We start from the raw sequence: 26,643 nt of genomic DNA, 5'->3' as shown, positions 1-26,643 counted from the left end.
TCTCTCTCTGTCTCAAAAATAAATAAACATTAAAAAAAAATTTTTTTTTAAACCAAGCACAGTGATGGGCACAAAATTTAAAATAAAGTATTAAAAACTTTTACAAACTTATGCATAGAGTACAGTGGTTCTCAAACATGATTGTGCAAAAGAATCACTTGAGCTTGCCAAAAATAGGTTCCTCTCTTGAAAATTCACATTCCCAACACACTCCCACATATTGTTTCCTTAGAGACTGACACCAGGGAAATCTTATTTTCCTAAACACCTTAGGAAATAATTAAAAAACTTAAATGTATCTTGGTCAGTACAAAACTTGAAAAGCCTCATGATTGACGTGGGGTCGCGAATAGTCAGGGAAGAATTCTTGAGACGTTTTTGGTGCAAAAAAGGTGCTTTTCTTATAAAACGGGGCCAGGACCCCATGGGCAGAAAGAGCTGCACTTCGGCTTTGTGAAGCTGGCGCTTCTGTATGTACTTAGTGCTCAAGGGGGGACATGCAGGGAGTATTAGATCCTAAATGTCTTCTCGAAAGATTTCTCTGGTGCGTATCATGCAGCTCGATACTAATAACTATCCGTGAGATGTAGAGGCAGTCATGAGACCCTTTAAGAATGCAGCCGTCAGCATCTATTTGATCTTTATCAAAACTATGCACACTATAGGTCAGCCTTCTGGGCTAAAGGTGAACACTTTTCCGCTCATATCCTTCATCCATGATAAATGGTATACACAATTCCTTAAATAGGAGTTTTGCGATATCTGTCCTCCTCTGTGGAATTAATACTTATGACATAGTCTCGGGCACTCAGACTGTTAAGTTTTACCACTGCTTCTTAACCCTTTAAGTATTGCTTATCTCCATTACTCAGGCATAAAATAAAAATTAAGCTCATATTACATGCCAGTGTCTATTATTAAGCTTGCTGGAGATAGTCCCTCTCCAGGAGTTTACCACTAATGGGAAAACAGATAATAAGCACGATGTATTGTTTTCCTCAAATTACATCTTCGTTTTATCACTCTTCAGACATGTTTCTTGAGGTGTAAGCCCTCAAATCTCACATTCTCAGAAGGACGCTCATTGCTAAGACCCAGGGACCCATTCATTTCCTTTTCCCGACTTCTTTCCGGCCTTCTCCAGCTTTCCGCCTTCCATCGCTTCAAGCAAGTAACTTTTAAAACGCAGACGAACACCACGGACCAGCCCGCCCGCGCCCTCGGCACTAAGATCCCTCCCCACCGCCCTCTGCCGGCCACGCCTCCTTACAGACGAGGAAGTTTTTCCCGGCGCTGCCCTGGGATTCACCGGAAGCGCTCCCCCCGGAAGCGTGGAGAGCCAGCGCCTGCCAGTCGGGTTCCGGGAGACTCCGAGCGGGGGCGGGGAACTGCAGTGCATTCTGGGAAAGCCGCCAAGCCCTCGGCTTTGTTTCCCGCCCCAGCGCGGCGTTTGGTTTCCGGAGGTCCGCAGAAGCACTGCGGTTCCCGGCTTGCGGGCTTTCCTCGGAGGCGCCTCTCCTTCCCACCTCGGGTTTTGGCTCGCGCGGCAGTCCTCCCGACGCCGCCAGCATGTCTGGGGTGCGCGCTGTGCGGATCAGCATCGAGTCGGCCTGCGAGAAGCAGGTCCAGGAGGTGGGCCTGGATGGCACTGAGACGTACCTGCAGCCGCTGTCCATGTCGCAGAACCTGGCGCGCCTGGCCCAGCGGATCGACTTCAGCCAGGGTTCGGGCTCCGAGGAGGAGGAGGCGGCGGGGGCCGAGGGGGACGCGCAGGACTGGGCTGGCGCCGGGTCCAGCGCAGACCAGGACGACGAGGAAGGTAAGGCCCGTGTGTGCTACTCCAGTCCGCGGGCCGGTCTGGGGACCCCGGTACCCGCCCAGGTAATGCCACCCTGCGTCTCCCGTGCTAGACGAGATGCGGTGCGTGGGCGAACTTTGCAAGTAACTTCAGTGCGGAAGAGTGATCGTGCTCACTGTGGTCTTTTCACAGCCTGACGATTTAGGGCGCTGCCTGCCTGCTAACACTCCTTATCCTTCTGCATGTTTTCTTGAATTGGAGCATTTGAGGCACTGTCACTGATGAAGCGTTTAAGTCTGTTATGGGGCATACTTGGTGAAGAAGCCTGCGGTTCATATCGCGGCTCTGCCACGTCTAGTCGAGTTACTTTGCAATGTGGATGATGCTAATTACACCTACTGAAAAGAGAGAGAGGTCTGTATTGACTGGAATATAAGATAAAGTCTAAGAGATAGGCTGGGACCAAATCGTGTACAGCCAGTAGGCCAAGATAAGCATGTGACTTTTATTAGAAAGCCAGCTGAAAGCTTTTGAAGGATTTTAAGTAGACTGATGATTCTGTTTAAAAAAAGATTATTTTGGGGCACCTGGGTGGCTCATTGGGTTAAGCGTCCAACTTGGGCTCAGGTCATGATCTCACAGCTCCCTGAGTTCGAGCCCTGCGTGGATCTCTGTGTTGACAGCTCAAAGCCTGGAGCCTGCTTGGGATTCTGTGTCTCCCTCTCTCTCTGCCCTCCCCTGCTCGTGCTCTGCCTCCCTCTCTCTCTCAAAAACAAATGAACATTTTTTAAAAATTAAGAAAAAAAAGATTATTCTGGATCCTATGTAGCGAAAGGATTACAGGGAAAATGAAACTGGAAGGAGGGAGACTGGTTAGGAGAGAATTATAGAAACAGTGTGATGGGTTTTGGATTTTCATTATTGTCAGGGATAAAAAATAGTCACAATGATTTAGGTATGTGCAACAGACCCTGTGTAAATGGGAATTTAAAGATGGCATTTCAAATCAGTGGTGTTAGGATAACTGGGGGTCCATTTGGGAGTAAAAAGCAAATACTGCCTCCTACTTCACACTCAGATTAGTTCCACAAGGATTGAAATACAAATGAAGAGAATAAAGTAAAAATTGGAAGGAAACTATAATTATAAAACTTTGGGAGTAGAAGAGACCTTCTTAAGATAGGAAATACAGAAAATATAAAGACAAAGGGACAGATTAATTACATAAAAATTTAAAATAATAACGGAAAAAGGTGCCATGAACAAAGTAAGAAAAGAAATGACTGGGAAAAGCATTTGCAACATACAGGACACATAGTAGTCAATATCCCTGCTATTCAAAGATTCCCTTCCAACTGGGGGTGGGGGTGGGGGAGACAACGCACTGGAAAAATAGCGCAGCTCACAGGAAAAGACTTCAGATCTCACAATTAGGGAGAGGCAAATTAAAACACTATTCTGGTGCATTAGCAACATAGTATCCAGTGTTGGAAATGTGAATTGGTAAAGCCTTTTTGGAAGGTTTAGCAGTTCAGTATGTCAAAAATGTTAAATGTGTATCTCCTTTGACCTACTAAATCATGGCTAGGAATTTAACCTACAGAAAAAGTTGTCCACGTACACAGATGTGTGTTCAGCATGTTTACCATTACTGACATTATGGAAAGCAACGTACATGTCCGTTAAATAGGAATGGTTAAACTTACTGTACAGCTATGCTCCAGAATGTCAAATAGCGTTAAAAGAATGAAATAGATCTATGTACTGACATGGAAGTAGCTGTAGGACATATTAAGTGAGGAAAAAAAAAAAACAAGTAATAGAAACATGGAAGTAAATGTATATAAATGCATCGAAAAACAGTTGGATGGGTACACCTCAACTGTTAATATCGATTACTTCTCGGGATGGGACAGAACTAGGGGTGGGGAACAAAGGAAAACTTTTACTTTTTTACTCTATAACTCTATTTGAACTCTATATAATGAGCATGTATTTGGTGGAATTTAATGAAGTGATTTAAGAGGTTGGAAGGCATGTTAACAGTTTTTAATATCGGAATGCTGCCCTTATAGATCATTTAAAAAAAAATTCTTTTTAAGGTTTATTTTGAGGGAGAGAGAGAGAGAGCCCGCATGTGCGTGGCAGTGCGGGGAGAAGGGCCGAGGGAGAGAATCCCAAGCAGGCTCCTCCCTGTCAGCAGAGAGCCCAAAGTGGGGTTGAACTCAGGAATGTTACCCAAGCCTACCTGAGCCAAATCTTGGCCTGAGGCAAAATCAAGAGTCAAGTCATTTATCTGACTGAGCCACCCAGGTGCCCCTGTAGGTCACTTTTATTTTTGTACTTTAATGTATTTTGGAAATTCTCTCGTTATTCAAGTTTTGTTTTTTTTTTTTTTAATGTTTCTTTTTGAGAGACACAGAGTGTGAGTAGGGGAGGGGCAGAGAGAGGGAGACACAGAATCTGAAGCAGGCTCCAGGCTCTGAGCTGTCAGCATAGAGCCTGACACAGGGCTCAAACCTACGAACCGTGAGATCATGACCTGACCCGAGATTGGACATCTAACCGACTGAGCCACCCAGGCACCCTTTCGGTTACTCGTTTTAAAAGCTGGAAGAAAAGGGTTATTTAAAAGTCTTGCATTCGGGGCGCCTGGGTGGCTCAGTCGGTTGAGCGTCCGACTTCGGCTCAGGTCATGATCTCACAGCTCGTGAGTTCGAGCCCCGCGTCGGGCTCTGTGCTGACAGCCCAGAGCCTGGAGCCTGCTTTGGATTCTGTGTCTCCCTCTCTCTCTGCCCCTAACCCACTCACATTCTGTCTCTCTCTCTCTCAAAAATAAATAAACATTTAAAAAAAAATAAAATAAAAAAAATAAAAGTCTTGCATATATTGAAAAAAAATACTGAAATGCTTACCTGTAATGTTGGAATGTTAGATTTAAGCTGTGGAAATTAGATATCATGTTTGTTTTGCCATTGTAGGAATGCGAGCTTAAATATTAACACAAAGATTCATGAAAGGGTACGTGGAATGGGATAAAACAGGAAGCGATTTGAAATGAAAGTCACTGTTCTTTTAGTACTTACAACATCTCAGTGAGATTTCTGCCTTGTAGTCAGTGTAACTCATACCTGTGCGTTTCTTTTTTTCTTTCTCTTTTTAGGGTTGGTAAAATTTCAACCTTCTCTTTGGCCCTGGGACTCAGTGAGGAATAATTTGAGAAGTGCCTTGACAGAGATGTGCGTTCTCTATGATGTCCTTAGTATTGTTAGAGATAAAAAATTTATGACTCTTGATCCCGTCTCTCAGGATGCACTTCCTCCAAAACAGGTATTTGTGGGCTTTAATTGAATAATGGTACCATTTTATTGAGTCCCAGGACCACTTTTCAGGCTGTGTGCCTTCTGTCCCCTTTGCCTTTCATGCAAAATTAAGTCCAGATGAAGCTGTGAAGACTGGTTCAAAACAAAGGTGTGAAACCCCATCTCCTTTATTTATCATTTTATTAATGGTCCTGAGACCCTTAGAGGAGTTAAGTTTCATTAATAATATAACACTTGAAAGTTTCGAGATCTGGGGCGCCTGGGTGGCGCAGTCGGTTAAGCGTCCGACATCAGCCAGGTCACGATCTCGCGGTCCGTGAGTTCGAGCCCCGCGTCAGGCTCTGGGCTGATGGCTCGGAGCCTGGAGCCTGTTTCCGATTCTGTGTCTCCCTCTCTCTCTGCCCCTCCCCCGTTCATGCTCTGTCTCTCTCTGTCCCAAAAATAAATAAAAAACGTTGAAAAAAAAAATTAAAAAAAAAAAAAAAAAAAAAAAGAAAGTTTCCCAGATCTTAACAAATTCTTACAGCCCGGATCCTTGGTCTGTAGTGTATTACACAAAAATGTGATAGTGAGGGGCGCCTGGGTGGCGCAGTCGGTTAAGCGTCCGACTTCAGCCAGGTCACGATCTCGCGGTCCGTGAGTTCGAGCCCCGCGTCAGGCTCTGGGCTGATGGCTCAGAGCCTGGAGCCTGTTTCCGATTCTGTGTCTCCCTCTCTCTCTGCCCCTCCCCCGTTCATGCTCTGTCTCTCTCTGTCCCAAAAATAAATAAACATTGAAAAAAAAAATTAAAAAAAAATAAAAAAAAAAAATGTGATAGTGAAATGGCTGTGGAGTCAGACAGACCTGGGTTCAAATCCCGCCTCTGCCGTCATTAGTCCTGGGTCCTTCAGCAAGTGAGTTTTTTCAAAGTCTCACTTTTCCCCTCAACCTGTTTCTAGGGACTGGTTTAAAAAGGCCAAATTATGAAAGCTAGGTGAGATTGTTGCAGTTTGAGGAAGAGCGTGTTTAATTTTTGAGCACGAGAGGATGAAAGGGAGGCAACAGAAGGATGCAATAGTGAATGGAAAGTCTGAAATGAAGGAGGCCACTTGGGAGGTTCTCAAGGAAGAGCAGCATTAGGTCCACGACCAGGTTAATGGCGAGAAGAGGAAGGAATGGTTGTTCTTGCCCATTTGTACGTAAAGTGCATTGAATGTAATTACTCACGTGGTAATAGTTTCGGAATCTAGAAACGCCATGCTGGAAGACTTCTTAGAGATCATTCAGTCTGGTTCCTTCGTTGTACAGAGAGAACCCCGAGGCCCAGAGGGATGCGTGACACATTCCGAGGCAGCACAGCCCGTGGTTAGAGAGCCAAGACCACAACTCTGGCTCCTTATTCCTAGCCCACGGCCTTTACCTGTGCTCTTCCCAGAGAGGGGTCTCCAGGAATTTCTTGATCTCTCCAAGAATTTAGAATTCACTTCCCTGACACGGTCCAAAGATTATTGTGACCAGCACTATTCTTTAAACCTGTGGATGGGAATTTTCCCCGTTCTTGGTTACGCTGTAGTGCAAAAGAATTCCTGGCTCTTTCTCTTGCACAGCTGACCTGCCATTCTGCTGTTGCTATGTAGAGTTAAGGAACATAACTATTCAGAAAATTAAAAACGGGGGCGCCTGGGTGGCGCAGTCGGTTAAGCGTCCGACTTCGGCCAGGTCACGATCTCGCGGTCCGTGAGTTCGAGCCCCGTGTCAGGCTCTGGGCTGATGGCTCAGAGCCTGGAGCCTGTTTCCGATTCTGTGTCTCCCTCTCTCTCTGCCCCTCCCCCGTTCATGCTCTGTCTCTCTCTGTCCCAAAAATAAATAAACGTTGAAAAAAAAAAATTAAAAAAAAAAAGAAAATTAAAAACGTATTACGTTTTAAAAATTGACAAGTGATTATTGTGACATTTTATGAAACTTGGTGATTTTGATTCATGCAGCCAGAAGACTTTCTTTTGTTAAATTTGGCTTATTTGGAAGTGTATCCGGTTACTAGAGTACACAAATCGGTGGTGATTAATGGGTATTTAGGTATGTACATATAATACATAGATTATGCTGTCTCATCAGTTTTCCGGAAATCAGCCTTCAGTGAAGTGCATTAATTTTAATGCTGTGTGGCTTCAGTCTTTATTCCAAAGGCACATTGGTAGCTTGCCATCGTGTAATTATACAGCTGTACTCATTGGGGTCATTCATTTATTCCAGAAATCAAGTAGTAGGTGCTGAGCATTGTTCTAGCGTCCATGGACATAGTGGGTCTCGCCATCGTGGGTGACTTTGAAGCAGGGATTACAGAGAAGGGTATACACGGGGCCGGGGGTGGGCATTTGTACGACACAAGAGGGGAACCCCATCTAGACTGGGCAGAGTTCACATGAGTTCTGATTTGTAGTCCAGTGTGGTGTTTGTGGTTTAACATAAGTTCATTTGAGTTGACGGGAGAAATAGTTAAGGTTGTTATTTTTCAAAAAACAGTGCTTTTCTTTCTTAATTTTCTCCTGAGTAGGTATTTTATTATTGAGAAATGTTGAAATCATTTACAAATACAGAACTGTATGGTTGGATTGTTTTTGCTAGAACCCTCAGACACTGCAGTTGATATCTAAAAAGAAGTCGCTGGCTGGAGCAGCACAGATCCTGTTGAAGGGGGCAGAAAGATTGACCAAATCAGTCACTGAAAACCAAGAAAATAAGCTGCAAAGAGACTTCAACTCTGAGCTTTTGAGATTACGGCAACACTGGAAACTCAGAAAAGTTGGAGATAAAATTCTTGGAGATCTGAGCTACAGAAGCGCAGGTATAGATCATTGTTAGAAACGGTCCTTTTAAGCTGTAGCTTGTCACAAAACTATACGGGGTTGACTGTGATGTTTATGTGTATGGCTATAATGTATGGCTTCTCAGTTACAGGTTACATTTTGAAATTTTAATTTCTGTACACATAAGCCTGATAAGCTAAAATTACTCATATAGCCTTATAAGTGAATATATAGAGAGAGGGAGGGAGGGATTCAGTTTGAAAATCTTTAGATGCATTTAACAGAAAGCTTATGTGCTAACACACCCGGAACCATAATTGACATTTTCGTCAGAGATAAAGGAGCTAGGACTGGACTCGATCAGGGGCTCCTTTGTAACCCTTAAAAATTAAGCAAAAGGGGCACCTGGGTGGCTCAGTCGGTTAAGCATCTGACTCTTGACTTTGGCTCAGGTCATCATGTCATGGTTTGGGAGTTCGAGCTCCACGTCAGACTCTGTGCTGACGGTGCAGAGCCTGCTTGGGATTCTCTCTCTCTCTCTCTCTCTCTCTCTCTCTCTCTCTCTCTCTGCCCCTCCCCCATGCTTGCACATGCTCTCTCAAAAAATAAATAAAAATAAGCTTAAAAAGTTAAAAAAAAAAACCAACTGAGCATAAAAGGAAAAAGAAATGTTTCCATTCCACCTTAACTCTTTTTTTCTCCATTAAGTCATCTAAGCTGTTGTCACATCCTGGGTTAAGGGAGAGAGTGGTGAAAACACTTTGCCTTTTGCCCCATTCTACCAAGGTTGCAGGAATATATTTTGTTGGCATATACCAAAATTTGATGATCTTGAATTCACATCTGTTTGTACAGACTTTTTATTGTTGACCTATAATACGTTTCCGGAGGTAATCACGCTGCTGTCTTGTAAGCCACTAAGGTGTATTCAGAGGAGCAACACAGTAAAGGTTTACAAGACTCCCAGCTCAGTGGAGTAAAAGCTTTGAGTGCCAAGGGACAAAGCAAGGAGCCCTGGCTGTGATCACCGTGATAACAGGAGAGTGATAGTTTAAAAAGACTTATTTGCCAGAGGGAGCCATCGTTGTCCTACCATTAAAAGCAGGCAAGGTGAGGTGGTTTAAGTCAGTACCGGAGAACCTAAGTGTCTCAGCATTTGATGTAAACTGGGGAATTCTGAAGGTAAAATCCTATTTCAAGATGACCAAGGCTTTTTTCTGTTTTTTTTACATATTTTTAAAAATTAATTACTTAATTATTTCATTTACATCCAAGTTAGCATATGGCGGAATAATGATTTCAGGAGTAGATTCCAGTGAGTCATCCCCTATGTATAATACCCAGTGCTCATTCCAACAGGCGTCTTCTTTAATTTCTTACCCATTTTTTTTTCAACGTTTTTATTTATTTTTGGGACAGAGAGAGACAGAGCATGAACGGGGGAGGGGCAGAGAGAGAGGGAGACACAGAATCGGAAACAGGCTCCAGGCTCTGAGCCATCAGCCCAGAGCCTGACGCGGGGCTCGAACTCACGGACGGCGAGATCGTGACCTGGCTGAAGTCGGACGCTTAACCGACTGCGCCACCCAGGCGCCCCAATTTCTTACCCATTTAAAATGCCCATCCCCCAACCCACAACCCTCCAGCAGACCTCATTTTATTCTCTGTATTTAAGAGTCTCTTATGTTTTGTCCCTCTCCTTGTTTTTATATTGTTTTTGCTTCCCTTTCCTTACGTTCATCTGTTCTGTATCTTAAAAAGTCATATGAAGTCAAGATATTTGTCTTTCTCTGACTGGCTAATTTCGCTTAGCATAATATTCTCTAGTTCCGTCCACGTAACTGCAGATGGCAAGATTTCATTCTTTTTGATTGCTGAGTAATACTCCGTTGTGGATGTGTATAAATATATATATATATATATATATATATATATATATATATATATATATTTATATACACCACATCTTCCTTATCCATTCATCCATCGATGGACATTTGGGCTCTTTCCATACTTGGGCTATTGTTATAAACATTGGGGTGCATGTGCTCCTTTAAAACGGCACACCTGTGAAATATTATATACTTAAGGTATGTTAAATTTATGTGTTAACTTGTTTCTGTTTTCTTGTTTTTAATAAATACCCCATTAGGATCTCTCTTTCCCCATCACGGTACATTCGAAGTAATAAAGAATACAGATATTGATCTGGATAAGAAGATACCTGAAGATTACTGTCCCCTCGATGTACAAATTCCTAGTGATTTAGAGGGGTCTGCATATATCAAGGTATTTGCCGAAGTATTTTTTTTTTTTTTTTTGAATGTTTATTCTTGAGGGAGGGAGACCACACAAGCAGGGCAGGGGCAGAGAGAGAGGGAGACGGAGAATCCCAAGCAGGCTCTGTCTACGCTGTCAGCGCAGAGCCCGATGGGGGACTCAGACCCGCAAACTGTGAGGTCATGCCCTGAGCCGAAGTCAGACATGAGCCGAAGTCAGACACTCAACTGACTGAACCACCCAGATGCCCCTTGTTAAAGTATGTTTTAGTAATTTCTTCACTCAGAAGTTAATTTGCTAACATTTTTTCATGTTTTTATTGTCCCATAGGTTTCAATTCAAAAACAGGCTCCAGACATAGGTGACCTTGGCACAGTCAACCTCTTCAAACGACCTTTGCCCAAATCCAAACCAGGTGCAGTTATGTTCTGTCCTCTAACTTCTGGTCCTGTCTGAGCTTACGTTCCCAAATAAACTGGTGATAAACGTAGATAGGAAAAGTCGGTACTCTGGAGTAAGGACAATTGGAAATTTATTATTTATAATCCGTTAATTAACTGTTGGTGAATAGCTGTGCAATCTTTTTTTTTAAGATCGAACTTCTTTACCAGTTTTCTATGTAAACGAAAGGAAAATTTTTCAGTTTTGGGAAAGATATGCTGTAATACAGTGTTTTCTGAACTTTTGTTGTATGCATTCAAGTCCCCACTTAAGCGAATTAATGCATAATCCGGTCAGATAATTGATATATGCATATGTCCCCTGTCTTTCAGGTTCCCCACACTGGCAGACGAAATTAGAAGCAGCACAGAACGTTCTCTTGTGTAAAGAAATTTTTGCGCAGCTCTCTCGGGAAGCTGTTCAAATTAAGTCACAGATCCCTCACATTGTGGTGAAAAACCAGATTATCTCTCAGCCCTTTCCAAGTAAGAGCAGCCAACCCTTTTGAGTTTATAAATAGGACTTTGTGGTTTGGGGAACAGGGCAGAGGGGCTAGTTACGTATGTGGCTGCGTTGAGGGAACAGTAAGCAAAGCGGTAGCGTGCTGTCCATAGTGGTGGCTCATAAAGCGCGCAAGACACAGCACGTCTCCAATTCTAGTCTGTGTCCTAAGTAGTGTCACTCCTGGATTTTAAACCACATACGCGAAAAACGTGTACTAGCAAGGCTGTTATTCAGCAACAGTTGCTTTGAGGTGTCTGCTGACACCGTTCGTGGACTGTTTCCCAGGGATCCTGTCCTACTAGCTAAATAAGATGTCAGTCAGACAGTGGTTATTAAATGCCCATAATATTCCTAAATTTGTGGAAATTGGGATTTTAATTATATTACTATTCAAGAGCAGTTGGAATTGCCTTGGAGATCAATTTGTTGTTAGCCGTGTCAGTGATTTTTGTTTGTTTTTAAAATTGTGAGATGTAGCTTCTTGAGTCTTGTCAAAGGAATGGGTTTTACAAGTGAAAAATTCCATCCATGCTTTCATGACAGCAAGGAAGAGTATTTGTCTTTTTTCTAGTCAGCAAGACCAGATACCCACTTGGTGGGGTTTTTTGTTGTTGTTTTTCCAAGGTTTTTTGTTGGTTTTTTTTTTTAATATTAATTTTTGAGAAGAGAGAGTGAGCATGGAGTAGGGGCAGAGAGAGGGGGAAGCAGAATCAGAGGATTGGAAGCAGGCTCTGTGCTGACTGCAGAGAGTCTGATGTGGGGCTTGAAGTCATGAACCGTGAGATCATGACCTGAGCCGAAGTTGGACGCTTAACTGACTGAGTCCTCCAGGCGCCCCAACTAAGTGTTTTTTGTTTTTTCAAAAATGGTGTTGTGTTTTTTGTTTTTAATTTAAAGGCAAGAAGAAACTAATTCACATACAGTTTCTCTTGAACTCTCTTTATCCACAGCTCAAAGTCAACAGCCACATTGTAGGTCAATAGAACTTGAATTGTTAAAATACGTGATGGTTTATTTATAATCCTGAATAGTCATTTTGGTGTGAAAATGGTAATCGTGAAGCCTGATCTCTAAGTTTAGAATGCTCTTTTGAGAAAGGGCTGTGATTATAGTTTATGAAGACAGTTGTGCTTTTCTATATCTTCGGTTATTTGCATCTGTCCTATTTCTTTTTATAAATAGGCTTGCAGTTACTGATTTCTTTGTGCCATTCCTCAAATGATAAGAAATCCCAAAAATGTGCTACTGAGAAGCAAAGTCCGGAGGACCATCTTTATGTCTTAGAGCATAATTTGCATCTACTAATTAGAGAGGTAATGGAATAAATGTCTCTTCTTGCGTTTTGGTAAGCATACCCAGTGCGGTGAATGTGCACAGGCTCCTCTCTGTTGAGTCCTCGTTATTCCCCTAGTGATGGCTTTCACCGTCTGTGATGTGAAGGATCCTTGCTCTGTGTTGGGGGAATACGCCGATAATCGGAATTCTCAGTCTGTGTTCACAAGCTTAGCTTCTAGTGGTAGAAATAAACCTCAAGCTTGATACAGACGCACCAGGAAAGTGTGCAGAGTGCAGGGTGCAGAGGGAAAAGTGATTCTGATTGAGTGATGGGGAAAGTGTCATGCCAGAGCCTGTGAACAGGATAGTTATTTCAGGACATACTCTCATACAGGTTAACTAGAACTGTGTTTGCAGAGTGCTGGCTCACAGTTTAGGCTAATTTCAAAAGAATCCCCTGAGAAACTGAATAGAAGTATGTATTCCAGCCTCCCCTGCCTTAAATATGTAAGTATTAGTTGCTTTAAAGAAAAAAAAAAAGTTTTTTAAATTTACAATTGTTTACGATGACAGATGTTAACTAGGATTCTTTTGAATCATTTTACAGTATATACTAACATCAGGTCATGATGTTGTCTGCCTTAAACTAACACATTCTATGTCAGTTATGCTTCGGTATGAAAATTAATTGAAAATGGCTATTCTTGTTACAGTTTCATAAACAGACCTTGAGTTCCATCACGATGCCTCATCCAGCAAGCGCACCTTTTGGTCACAAGAGAATGAGACTTTCGGGTCCTCAGGCTTTTGATAAAAACGAGATTAATTCATTACAATCCAGTGAAGGGCTTCTGGAAAAAATAATTAAACAAGCAAAGCATATCTTTCTGAGGAGCAGGTAAAGATGAACAAAGTAATGGTTTTTCTTCAAAGCTTCAGTCATTTTTCCTTTATTACTTACCTCCTATGCATTATTTTTGGCATGCTGTAACCTTTTGTGCCAGGGAGAGGAAGCGGGGTGTGGGATAAGAGTTGACACGGATGGTCCTGTCAGGTGTGGGGAAGACTTAGCTTCAGGGCCCATGTAACTTACAAGATGGCTTCTGACGCTGGCTGCAGTTTCGGAAGGTACCTGACTAGGAGTATGCCCTGAACCCCACACCTTCTTCAGTGACCCATCCAGGAGATACTTGTTCCTGAACTGAACTGATTCTAATCTTTTTTTTTTTTTTTTTGAAGCTTTCCCTATTTTTTTGGGCTGTCTCACGTTTTAGGACTTGGGAAGGTGCTTTCCCATATGTTGACTTCTCTAGCTTTTGTTCTCTGGCATCAGGTGGTATTAGTTATTTTCAGTGATGAGAAGGTTCCAACTTAGAGAAGTTGTACAACTTGCTCCAAGTGAGACCTCTAAAGAGTAGCAAAATCAGGGTTCATACCCAGCTCTGTGGAGCTCTGGAGCTCATTTTCTTGCTTCCATGCACACGACAGGAAAACCTTGGTCTGTGAGCGTAATTCGTTCTGGAAACATGCTTGTCATCCAAAGCGCTCTTCTCCTATCAAAGCGAATTTCAGGAACCATTGGCTCAGTTGTGATCATGTCACGCTGGGTGTCACGTACTGTTGAATTGTAAGACACGCTCGTTTATCAAGTTAGTATTTGTTAGAAGTGTTTGCTTCTCTTGGGGAACACTAGCAGAACAAGTTACTTGCAATCCAAACTTTTATGTTTACAAAAGAACTTGTACTTAAATGTGCCTTCTTCACATGCTAAAGGTTTGTGCGCCTGAGTGGCTCAGTTTATTTTGAGAGAGACAGAGACTGTGCAAGTGGGGGAGGGGCAGAGAGAGAGGGAGGCAGAGAATCCCAGGCAGGCCCCTTGTGCCAGTGCAGAGCCCGATGCGGGTCTCAAACTCACAAACAGCGAGATCATGACCTGAGCCAAAACCAAGAGTTGGATGGTTAACCAACTGAGGCACCTAAGTGCCCCAAGCATCTGACTCTTGATTTCAGCTTAGGTCATGATCTGGAAGCAAGGTCATGAGATTGAGTCCTACATGGGATTTCTCTCCTCTCTCCCCCTCACTCTCTTTCTCAATCTCTCAAAACAAATAAATAAACTTTAAAAAAGAAACATGTTGAAGGTGCTGTTGTATTTTAGTATTGTTCCTTGGTGAAGAGAGCTGTTTTTTACTTCATTTAGAATGGTGCCTTGATAATATTCCAGACTCTCAGGTGTGGGCACACTGTGCTGTGGATGAGTGTTTATTTTGATTTTGATTTTTTTCATGCTAATACAAGGCATGGTTTTCTTTTTAAATTTTTTTTTAATGTTTTATTTATTTTTGAGAGAAAGAGACCACGTGAGTGGGGGAGGGGCAGAGAGTGAGACACAGAATCCGAAGCAGGCTCCAGGCTCTGAGCTGTCAGCACAGAACTTGCACCCGAGAACTGTGAGATTATGACCCGAGCCAAAGTTGGATGTTTAACCGGCAGAGCCGCCCAGGCTCTTCTGCAAGTCATGGTTTTAATGGCACATACGTTTGTAGTCTTTAAATGGAAACCTAAGCCTGAAGCTTATAGTAAAATGAATTAGCAGGACATGTTCTGAGAAGACAGCATGGTGCAGTAAAAGGAATAAGAAATCTGGGGTAAAAAAATGTGCTTAAACCAGGGCTCAGGAGGCGCTTGGGTGGCTCAGTTGTTTGAGCATCCGACTTCAGCTCAGGTCATGATCTCACGGTTCCTGGGTTCGAACCCTGTGTGGGGCTCTGTGCGGTTTGTGGGTTAGAGCCCCACATTGGGCTCTGTGCTGACAGCTCAGAGCCTGGAGCCTCCTTCAGATTCTGTGTCCCCTTCTCTCTGCCCCTCCCCTGCTCGTGTTCTCTCTCTCAAAAGTAAGTAAACATTAAAACAACAACAAAAACAGGGCTCAGTTACTTGCTAACTAACTTTGGGGCGTTTTTTGTTTTTTTAGTTTAAGTTTATTTATTTATTTTTAGAGACAGCATGTGCATGAGTCGGGGGTCGGGGGGCAGAGAGAATGGGAGGGAGAGAATCCCAAGCAGGTTTCGCTCTGTTAGTGCAGAGCCAGACGTGGAGCTCAATCCCACAAACCGCTAGTTCATGACCTGAGCCAAAATCAAGAGTCAGACGCTTAACTGACTGAGCCACCCAGGCACTCCACTAACTTTGGTTTTCATATCTATGGCCCTCCACCTATTTCTCTGCCAGTTAGGGATATAGGAGTCTGGTCTTCGGGTCAAATGAAATAATATATGCAGAAGTTCCTTATAAACGATAAAATAGGGTAGGTTACTGTTGCCACTTTCATTTGTACGTTTCAGTTATAAAAACCTTTAACCTAAAGTCAGGGGAATGAAGGTAGCTATTTTTGGAATCCTCATACATTTTCAGAGTATTGTTATAGTGTTGGAGGCAGCAAAGCTTTAAAAATATTCCTGCGTTCCCCAGTTATAAAATAATTTTCCAACGTATCAACCCCATCTGTATAAATACCATACACAAGCAAGACCTGTTATTAACATGCTCATGTATTTTGATATATATGTGTGCTAGGGTATGTGTATCTTTTTTTTTAAATCTGGAATCGGGGCGCCTGGGTGGTTCAGTCAGTTGAGTGTCTGACTCTTGATTTTGGCTCAGGTCATGTGCTGGGGATTATGGGACCTACCTCTGTGCTGCTTAAGATTCTCTCTCTCTCCCCCCTCGTGCTCTCTCTCAAATTAAAAAAAAAAAAGGAAAATCCGGAATCACAAAATTTTATATCCTGCTTTCACTTAATATTATAAATGTTTTTATCTTTCATTAAATGCCTTTCAGAGATATTTTAATAGCTGTGCAATATCCCATTATGTAAACACTCCATGATTTCTTTTACCAATTCTCAGTCACTAGATACTTTTTATTTCCAGTTTATTGGGGCATAATGCTAAGATCAGTGCTCACATACATATCTGTCTGCTGTAGGAATTTTTGAAGAAATTCTGTCAAGGAAACAAATCCCAGAAAAGGAAGAGAAAGTTGAAGAGGTTGAAAGAAACCAGTACTGGAGCAGAAGCAGTAAAAGAGCAAACCCCAAACCCATTTATGTAAATGGCCTCTTGTCCTCAATGGCAGTTTGCATTTCTTCCCAATCAAGTACTGGGGAATCAGATAACTAGAAACCGGAGACCTCCAGTAGTCTCATTAAGTGTCATGAATTATGCTTTGGTTCTGAGTAGTAGCTGTTTGATTAGTATGTTAGACTACCGGTTATATACCTCGGCTTATGGCTGTGTCACCTTAGGCAAATTACTGAGTGTGGCTAGACTGAAAAATAGAGATAATCATAGTGTCTACTTGACAGGGTTGTTAGTGAGATGAAACGATACAGTTCATGAAAGCACTTACTATGATCTGTGGTACATAATGAGGAGTTAAATCGTATTTCTCGTGTACATGTTTATCTTTCTTGGAGTGTAAGGTTTTCATTGTGCAGAACGGCTCCCTGGCTTCTCAGGAAAATGATTGTAGTTCCATGATAGTAAATGGGCCTCCACTGTGGGTGTGCCATTTGTTACCAGGGACCAAATTATTAACATCCATGAATGATTTCTTTTCTCTTCAGACCTGAGGCATATACCCTAAAAGTACCCTTCTTCCTCTGTTCTGATGAGTTTTCCTGAGAGGAAACAAATTGGAGTTCAAAGGAAATAAACCTTTTTTTAAGAAAGGTCTTTGCTTTTCAAATGTAGTATTTTTGAAACGTAGTCCTCCTGTTTTCAAATAGCCATAACATTAATAAAGTGATTTATAATCTTACTATTTAAAATGGTAGCTTTTTAAAATTTTCACCTTCTTTTCTTTAAAAGAGCTGCTGCAACCATTGACAGCTTGGCAAGTCGCATCGAGGACCCTCAGATACAGGCTCACTGGTCGAATATTAATGATGTTTATGAATCTAGTGTGAAGGTTTTAATCACATCACAAGGTTATGAACAGATATGCAAGTAAGTGTCAAAAATAAGTTGTTCGTTTCAAACGTTAAGTTGCTTTTTATATATTGATGTTTGTTGAATGATTATATCGAGATTTGGGGTTTTATTTGCTGCGGTGCCATAACATTCCAGTAAATTCTATCAACTGTAGAGGTTTTGTGCAAATGAGAAGTAAGAATGTTTGAAATAGTCTCCGTAAGGTAAATGTCACATATTTGAGTTGTGGCAAAAAATGAACCTCATCATTGAGCGGCCACGCCTTACACTCTGGTCCGCTTCAGTTCTTGCTCGAGGCAGTGGCGAGTCTGGGGTTATTTGAGGTGAGCAGGGCCGTTTGTATTAGAGCCTATACTCTCCATATTGTGCCTAAAACAGCCTAAGTTTTGTAGCTCTCCTGGCGGGGGAGATTAGAGGATTAAACCTGTGTCCAATCTAGTTCATGATTATGCTCTTAAAATGGGGCTGAGAGCTGTGTCTGTAAAGGGGGTGAAATGACTTTTGTCCCGACCATTCACAGAGAAGCACTCTCCTTCACTTACATTCACAAATCACGGGCTAAGATAACACGGGACAAATTGGTGGTTGCCAGAGGTTGGGAGGCGGGGTGGGCAAAAGGTACAAACTTCCATTTGTAAAAGTTCTGGGATCTAATGTACACCATGGTGACTATAGTTAATAATACTGTGTTGTATATTTGAAAGTAGCTAAGAGTAGATCTTGAAAGGTCTTATCACAGGAACAAAAATGGGCAGCTTATGAGGTGATGGGTGTTAACATACTACGATGATCATTTCATAAAATATATACACTTATTACATCATCATGTTCTACATACACCTTAAACCAATCAACGATGTGTGTCAATTATATTTCAATAAAGCTGGGGAGAATAAACCAAGTTAATAAAATTAAGCTTGTAGCCACGGAAGGCATTTTGGCCTCCGTTTGAGCCTCTTTTGAAATTTAACAACTGGGGTTCCTGGGTGGTTCAGTCAGTTAAGCGACTAACTCTTGATTTCAGTCCAAGTCATGATTCCAGGGTTATGGGATCGAGCCCCATGTCAGGCTCTGCACTGGGTGTGGAGGCTGCTGGGTATTCTCATTCTCTCTCTCTCTCTCTCTCTCTGTCCCCCCCCTCCCTCTGCCCCTCTCCTGCTTGGACTCTCTCTCAAATAAAATATTAAAAACTAAAATTAACAACTGACAGGATATAGTTAAGTCCCCTTCCCCAGGTCAGTCTGAGAGAGCCATTAGCAAACATTTATCAATGTCGGTGAGTACCTTTTCTTTTTCAAGTTTTAGTTGCTTTATTTCAGGCAGACCTAACTAGCCACTGGGCTCTCTCCGTTGAGCAAAACACACTGAAAACAAAATCACCACCCTCAGGAGTAGGAGAGTATAATACCCTTAAATTGTTGTTTGTTCATTTATTTATTTATTTAATGTTTGTTTATTTTTGAGACAAAGAGCGTGAGCAGGGGAGGGACAGAGAGAGAGGGAGACACAGAATCCAAAACAGGCTCCCGGCTATGAGCTGTCAGCACAGAGCCCATTGTGGGGCTCGAACCCACGAACTGTGAGATCATTACCTGAGCTGAAGTCGGATGCTTAACCGACTGAGCCACCCAGGCGCCCCTTAAATTGTTATTTAAAAAAAAATTTTTTTTAATGTTTTATTTATTTTTGACAGAGAGAGAGAGACAGAACATGAGCGGGGGAGGGTCAGAGAGAGAGGGAGACACAGAATCCGAAGCAGGCCCCAGGCTCTCAGCCATCAACACAGAGCCCGATGTGGGGCTCGAACTCACGGACCGCGAGATCATGACCTGAGCCGAAGTTGGACGCTCAACCAACTGAGCCACCCAGGCGCCCCAATTGTTATTTTTTTAATATAGAGACTTTAATTCACTATTTTTCAAAAATGAAAAATCGCTAGGGAGCATGATGTAAAAGATCGGATATAGAAGATAAAGGAATACACAGTGGAAATCAGTCTTGCAACTTCCAGGAAAAGATGGTGGGGTGAAGGTGGATCATGGTTTTCTTCCCCTATACTATAGAGAAATAAGGAAATAATTGAGGTGACTTGGAGTGTGGTGGGAGAGTAGCCGTTGAATAAGGTAAAACAAGTTTGGCATGCATTTTAACTGTTACGGCTAGGTGATGGGGCCATTGGCTTTCCTTGTATTTCATTGCATTACTTTTGTATATATTACTATATATGCAAAATCTACTATGTACTTTTGCTTAAAATTTTCCACCATAAAACATTACGAGAAAGAGTACAAAGGAGCGGAAAAGAAAAAAATTGTCAGCATCGAGTTATTTACGTTTACAAGACCGAACAAATGTGAGATTATGGTTTCAGGGCCCGGGGTAAAAGTTCTAAACTTCTGAGAAGAAGGATTGTTGATCATGTATCCTTGACAGCATCAGGAGGGAAAGGAAGTAGTAGAATGCCCTTTTCCTCATCTTTTATAGCTGGGGTCAACTTAGGTTATTTAAAGTTGAAAGTAATTCTCTTAGGACTTCCCAGAAGCATCTAAAAAGTTTCTACACATCCTTCTAGGAAAGTCTGTGCATTTACAAGCATATATATCCTACTTTTTTCCTACAATATTGTGTGCTTTTAAAATACTGAGACATATAATTCACATAAAAAATTTACTATTTTAGAGTGTACAGTTCAGTGGATTTTAGTATATTATTTATGTTGTGTATCATCACTAATTCTAGAACATTTTCCATTACCTCAAAAAGAAACCCTATACCTATCAGCAGTCATTCCCAATTTGCATTCCCAAATGATCCCAATTCCCATCAATATTATATTGATGAATATTGGTGAATTGCATTATGTTATATTGGTGAATAAGCATTCCTTACCACTACGTACAGATTTACTTCATTCTTTTTACAGCTTCATTGTGTTCATTGTATGTACCATGACTTTTAATCAGCCTTCTGTTGATGAACATTTTATTGTATCTTTAAATATTTATTTATTTTTGAGAGAGCGCAGGTGGGGAAAGGGCAGAGAGAGGGGGATAGAGGATCCTAAGTGGGCTCTGTACTGACAGCAGTGAGCCTGGTGTGGAACTCAAACTCAGAGCCACAAGATCATGACTTGAGCCGAAGTCTGACGCTCAACTGACTGAGCCACCCAGGTGCCCCCTGATGAACATTTTAGTTAGATGCCAGCCAGTAACTTGTACACGTGCAAGTACATCCGTAGGCAAGTATATCCGTAGGATAAAGCCCTCCAGGTGTAATTGCTGGGTCAGAAGATAAGGACGTTTAAACTTTGTGTTAATGTTACCGAATTGCTTTTCAAAGCGGTTGCCACAACTATGCTTCTACCAATAGTAATCATAATTTTTTTTAAGTTTATTTATTTTGAGAGAGAGAGAGCATGCACAAGTGGAGAAGGATCAGAAAGAGGAGGAGAGAATCCCAAGCAGGCCCTGCACTGACAGCGTGGATCCCGACACAGGGCTCAAACTCACAAACTGTGAGTCGAGCCAAAATCAATAATCAGACACTTAACTGACTGAGCCACTCAGGCGGGTATCCCAGTACTCAGGCTTTTTACCATTTGGTTAAGTTTGTAAGTTTTTCCTTTTAAGCCTTCTGAATTTTGTGTTTTTCTTTGAAAGAAACATGTAAACTTTTAATACGTCAAAATTACAATTTTACATAGATAACTGACACAATGTTTTATTCCTAAGTGGTCACTGTAAAGTCAAGTCTAAAAAAAGAGGTATTTTCAAATGTGAGGAGATAATAATGCTATTTTATCCTTCGGTTCATCTAGATGGTTTGATTTGGAGAATTTCATATTTCTCGTAGATGTTGTATGCTAGTGCTAAAAATTTGTAAATTGGTTTGGAAGAGGGTCGTTATCTGCATGTTGTTTTATGAGTTTCTTTATTTGACCTAAGCCAAGTTAATAGAGTATATATTTTGACTTGTTTGCCGATTATTTCAGGAGAGGGTGTGGAGTTAATAAGAGCTTTTCCCTTTCCGTATGAGAATTTGATCTTCGGTTAACTCTTTAGCTATAGTCCCCTAGTAACCTGCTAAGAAAAGATGCCACCTGTGTTACTAGGCAATATTGCTTTTGGCAAAAATGATCCCAAACTGGTAAAGTGGATCTGGACTGGAAGGAATTATAAACACCTGATGGAGGTGCCTTTGGCTTTTCCCAGATGGAGTGACTTCTCAAACTGGGCAGTATCTCCTGGGGGGGGACTGTGGAGACCATGTCTATGGAGTTGTCATGAGGACATGTGGCTCTTCTACGGAATGAGGCTTCTAAGTCGGGGCAGGTCCCCCACATGCCCAGTGTAGATCTCATCTCAGTGCAGCAAAGGTGTGCAGATTGTCAGAGCAGAGTGACATTGGGTGTTGGCCGGCTGGCGAGCTGGGCTTCCTCTCCTGCATCCTTCTGCACACATGGGTGACCTAGGGGCATCTGGTGGGAGTCTGACGGTTACCTTGAACCTAAGACAACCCCTCTCTCCCATGGGTGTTGGTGTAGGTTATCAAAATTGTTATTTTCGGTTTCTTTGGTGTTAAGGTTTAATGTCTGTGGCATCGTATGAGGTAATTTTGAACATTTCTGATTTTTAGTATATGTGTCTATAAAGGTCCATTCAGCTGCAGTTGAATATCGGAGTTGAGCAGATCCGAGTTGTACACAGGGATGGAAGAGTGATCACACTGTCTCACCAGGAGCAGGAGCTACAGGACTTCCTCCTGTCACAGGTAAGAGTTATAGACCGCAAGTCTGGGGCCTCTTGCCCTTGTTACTGCTTAAAGAACAAAATGAGTAAGGAAGAGTTAAGGTATATTATAAAAAGAAAGCTATTTTTGTCCGCCATCTTGCTTAATTTCTAGTGCACATTTTACAACTTAATGACTAATTGTGAAACTTTGATAAATTGTCCTAGATGTATTTCCAGTTAGTTTGTGGTTAAGATGAAGGAGCAGCTCGGAGACTGTAAACTTCGGATTTCTCACGTTTGCCTGGGTTTACAGCCCCTTTGGGTCCACACAAAAGTGGAGAATTACCCCAGAAAACCAGAGGAGAGATCAGATACAAAACTCTAGTGACCCTCCATGATAAGAAGTGGGATATTTTACTTAAGCCCTCAGATATAGTTCTTCCGTGTTAAGGAGCAGCATGGAAAGTGCTGGGTTCTAGTCCCAGGTACACCACAAATTTGCTTTGTGACGCCAGACAAATTTCTGGACCTTCCTTTCCTCTTCTGTAAAGTTAAGAATAGTATTTCTCCTGTGTTCTTCATGGAGTTATGATCCAGTGAAAAATTGACTTGTGGGAGAAAGGGTAGGTTTAGGGAAGCTAATACGCTTTTCACAATATACACATTTATATTTCACATAAAGCTGAAAAAAACATGCTCTCCATCCTAGAAGCAATAATCTTCTATACTGACTTCTTTCTTTGGTGCCAAGTAAATAAAATGCTTTTGTGAGATACGGCAGTTCTTGGTTGATTACACTTAAACTGACTTTCGTGTCACACACACACACGCACGCACACAGAACTATATTGGGAGGCTGTTGGGTAGCTCCGAGAACCAATGGAAAGTCTAGAGAACAAGGCTGGCAGGTGGCGGAGATCAAAGGAAGCTGCCCGGTGAGAAGCACAGCCAGGACAGCGGCTGCTGTCAGTTGCCATCCTGACACTCCCACTGCCTTCATCGCTAGTGGCAGAGTGCGCTCTAACTTGCCCCTGTGCATTAGTCAGGATTTTAGTAGAAAACAGGTGGCACTCAGTAATTTTTCTAAGGATTTACAAAAGTGTGGGTGTAGGAGAACCGCCAGGGAAAGTGTGGTAACCTGGTGCTAGTACCAACCAGGTAACCAGGCCGGGGGGTGCTGAGTGGTCATCAGTCCTAAGCCAGAGGGATAAGGGGAGGGCTTGTAGGTGCCCTAAAGGGGGAGAGTCATGTGGAACAGGCCACCTTGGAAAAACACTAGTCGCCTTTCATCACCGGATACAAGCTCACGGGGAAGGGTACCGACCTTGCTTTCCTCTCTCTTTCGCCATCCTCTGGCTCCCATTACCTTGGTTGCTCCCGTTATCTGAACCCACCCTGAAGCCAAATGATGTAACCATATGGGTCATCCTCTCTGGGTGGAGAGTGGATTTGCAGGGGTAACTGGAAGATACTCAGCACACCCCGCTGCCTTTGGTACTGCGCCACATTCGGTGATCCAGGTGGGAGTCTTCGGTTGGCCAAGTTTAGGTCACATGTCTGTGCTCAAGCTGCCATCGGGCAGGGAAGGCGAGCATCAGGCTATTTTAGCCTCTGCGGTGGAAGGTGGGACCCTCCCCCGGTAATCACAGAGGAGGGTTCCTCACACAGAAGATAGGATTCCTGTCTGTGCTCAGCAGGGGACACCCCAACAAAAAGTTCACAGTCGTGATGTCAAGCTACCGCAAAGTAAATATCCATGGCAATTACACATAAAGTTTCCTTTTTCGTTCACAGATGTCACAGCATCAGGTGCATGCAGTTCAGCAGCTCGCCAAGGTTATGGGCTGGCAAGTGCTAAGCTTCAGTAATCACGTGGGCCTTGGACCCATAGAGAGCATTGGCAATGCCTCTGCCATAACGGTGGCCTCCCCGAGTGGTGACTATGCTATCTCAGGTACTGGCTGCTGCTTGGAATGTGAAGAGGCCTTTGGGAGTTTGGTCTTAACATTTACCTGTAATAGACATACTTGGGAGTCATTTATCTCTGCAGTGAGTTCATATAGCAGTTATGCTGAGCTTTTATCTGATCATAGCTATTATTCAGAGCAACAAATTATTCTCTTCTAGTGGTCTTAAAAATGTTTTGCTTGATGACACATTTTCCTAAGAGATCTGAAAACTGCCATCAGCATCGTTACTCCTAAAGTTCAAAACCTTTGATGGATAAATGCTTTTTGAAAATGTACTGCAAATTGGCAAGAGTAATATCGGATCCTAAGGACATGACGGGATGGAACAGAGAAGAGAGGTGTTTTTGGAGTACTTGCGGCTTTAGTGTAGTCTTTTCTTTCCTTCTTTCTTTTTTTTTTTTTTTTTACCGTTTATTTTTGAGAGGCAGAGAGAGACAGAGCACAAGCAGGGGAGGGGCAGAGAGAGGGAGGGAGATACAGAATCTGAAGCAGGGTCCAGGCTCTGGGCTGTCAGCACAGAGCCTGACGTGGGATTCAAACTCACAAACCGCGAGATCATGACTTGAGCCGAAGTCGGACACTTACCTGACTGAGCCACCCAGGCGCCCCTAGTGTGTCTTTACTAATACCTGTTCTAAATATTTGAAAGAGTGAGCAATTAGAAATTTTTCCCCCAGAACCATGGTCTGAATCTGTAGGCTTGGTCATTTGCTCGATCTTTATTGATAAGAGTTTCAAAATACCCATTTCTTCTTCACTGAGTAATGAAGCCTCATTAAAACCTGAAGTTCGTAATTCAGAATAATCTTGCCTTCTCCCTCCCAGTCCTGATTCTGAACGTTTGCGTTTCCTTCTATATTAGATGTGTATCAAGTGTTTTAGAAAAAAAATAAATTGGTTTTCTGAAAACATACAGGACATATGACTTTCCCAAGCCAGAATTCATCTTGCCACATTTTTATGATACAAACAGTAGTTCGTGAATATTTATACCAGCCTCGTATATATAAATCAGCAAGGTTTGTTTGGTTTTTTGCATATGAAAACGGACCAGCGCTTTTAAACTAGAGCTTTTAAATGCATATGCAGAAGAGGTTTTTGTATTCGTGGTAGAATGAAGTTGTGGGACGCTTCCTTGTTTTCTAGTTTGGAAATTGACCATACTGATATTTTGGTTTTGCTCCGCAGTTCGCAATGGCCCTGAAAGTGGCAGCAAGATCATGGTTCAGTTTCCCCGGAACCAGTGTAAAGACCTTCCGAAGAGTGATGTTTTACAGGATAGCAAATGGAATCATCTTCGTGGTCCGTTCAGAGAAGTTCAGTGGAATAAGATGGAAGGTCGAAACTTTGTCTATAAAATGGAGCTGCTTATGTCTGCGCTCAGCCCTTGCCTGCTATGATCCTTGTTTCCAGCACGGTCTCTGGATTGTTTTTTGGCAGAGAAGTTTCCAGAAACAGACTTGAGAAGATGAACCATTAAGCACAAGGAAGAGAAATTTTCCAAAGGAGTATTGTTTTAAAAAAATAATTAGCAGATGTTTACCTAGCATTTTGAAACCTTTCACTTTATAAGTGACGAGTGCTTTGAAATGCAGAAGCTTATGTACAGTTATAGGGTATATAGTATAGGGAGATGCAAAACAACTTTTTTATGCAGTTAACTTGAAATGTTACTAATTTATGGGTTTGAATTAACTTTTTAAAATATTCCTTTGATGTTGACATCAAATAAAGCATATGGTTAAAAATTCCAGATGCTCGTTGAACTTTTTTTTTTTTTTAATTTTTTTTTTGTTTGTTTTCAACGTTTATTTTATTTTTGGGACAGAGAGAGACAGAGCATGAACGGGGGAGGGGCAGAGAGAGAGGGAGACACAGAATCAGAAACAGGCTCCAGGCTCTGAGCCATCAGCCCAGAGCCTGACGCGGGGCTCGAACTCCCGGACCGCGAGATCGTGACCTGGCTGAAGTCGGATGCTTAACCGACTGCGCCACCCAGGTGCCCCTCGTTGAACTCTTAACAACCTAAATGAATGGTCTTTTTTTTTTTTTTTTTAAAGAGCACTGATGATTTTAAAGTTTATTTATTGAGAGAGAGGAGGGGCAGAGAGAGGAGAGAGAGAATCCCAAGCAGGCTCTGTACTGTCATCGTGGAACCTGTCCCTGGGCTTGAGGTCACAAACTGAGAGATCATAACCTGAGCCAAAACCAAGAGGCAGTTGGTTGCTTAACCGACTGAGCCACCTAGGCACCCCCAAATGAATTATGTCTTTTATCAACTCATCTCATTCTATTCGTTAAAAAGATTGCTTGTCTTTTATCAACTCATCTCATTCTCCTATTCGTTAAAAAGATTGCTTAAGAATATACAAACGCTCTTACGACCCAGCTTTCGTACAGAGCGTGCTCACAGTGAAAGAAGACTTCTTCCCCTGAAGTGGAAGGATCTACACGCTGGCAGGAAGATCCTCTCCCCCTTCCGTAGCAGAGCTATTAAAGCTACGCTTGTCTTGGCAAATCGACTTCCTCTTCCTCCAATTGC

At 42.4% G+C, this 26,643-nt stretch overlaps 1 protein-coding gene and 1 non-coding gene across 2 annotated transcripts; both read left to right on the top strand.

The window, feature by feature from the left end:
- The first annotated feature begins 1,291 nt into the window (after positions 1-1,291).
- MED17 (mediator complex subunit 17) lies at positions 1,292-25,854 on the top strand. The gene is made up of 12 exons (XM_047071370.1): positions 1,292-1,819; positions 4,962-5,128; positions 7,726-7,945; positions 10,060-10,196; positions 10,518-10,602; positions 10,961-11,113; positions 12,315-12,445; positions 13,121-13,305; positions 17,279-17,416; positions 22,054-22,171; positions 23,926-24,085; positions 25,290-25,854. The coding sequence occupies exons 1-12, from the start codon at positions 1,570-1,572 to the stop codon at positions 25,499-25,501; spliced, it is 1,956 nt and encodes a 651-aa protein (XP_046927326.1). The 5' UTR covers positions 1,292-1,569; the 3' UTR covers positions 25,502-25,854.
- On the top strand, positions 6,617-6,752 carry LOC124506580 (small nucleolar RNA SNORA46). Its single transcript, XR_006960828.1, has one exon. It is a non-coding gene; the product is annotated as a small nucleolar RNA SNORA46 (small nucleolar RNA).
- Positions 25,855-26,643: the final 789 nt, after the last annotated feature.

This window comes from Lynx rufus, unplaced genomic scaffold, assembly GCF_022079265.1.
Source record: "Lynx rufus isolate CCGP_SWC_20201006 ecotype Redwood Valley unplaced genomic scaffold, mLynRuf1.p SCAF_9, whole genome shotgun sequence".
Classification (NCBI taxonomy): domain Eukaryota; kingdom Metazoa; phylum Chordata; class Mammalia; order Carnivora; family Felidae; genus Lynx; species Lynx rufus.
Note: the sequence above shows the minus strand (reverse complement) of the source record. Positions and strands in the feature narration are given on the sequence as shown.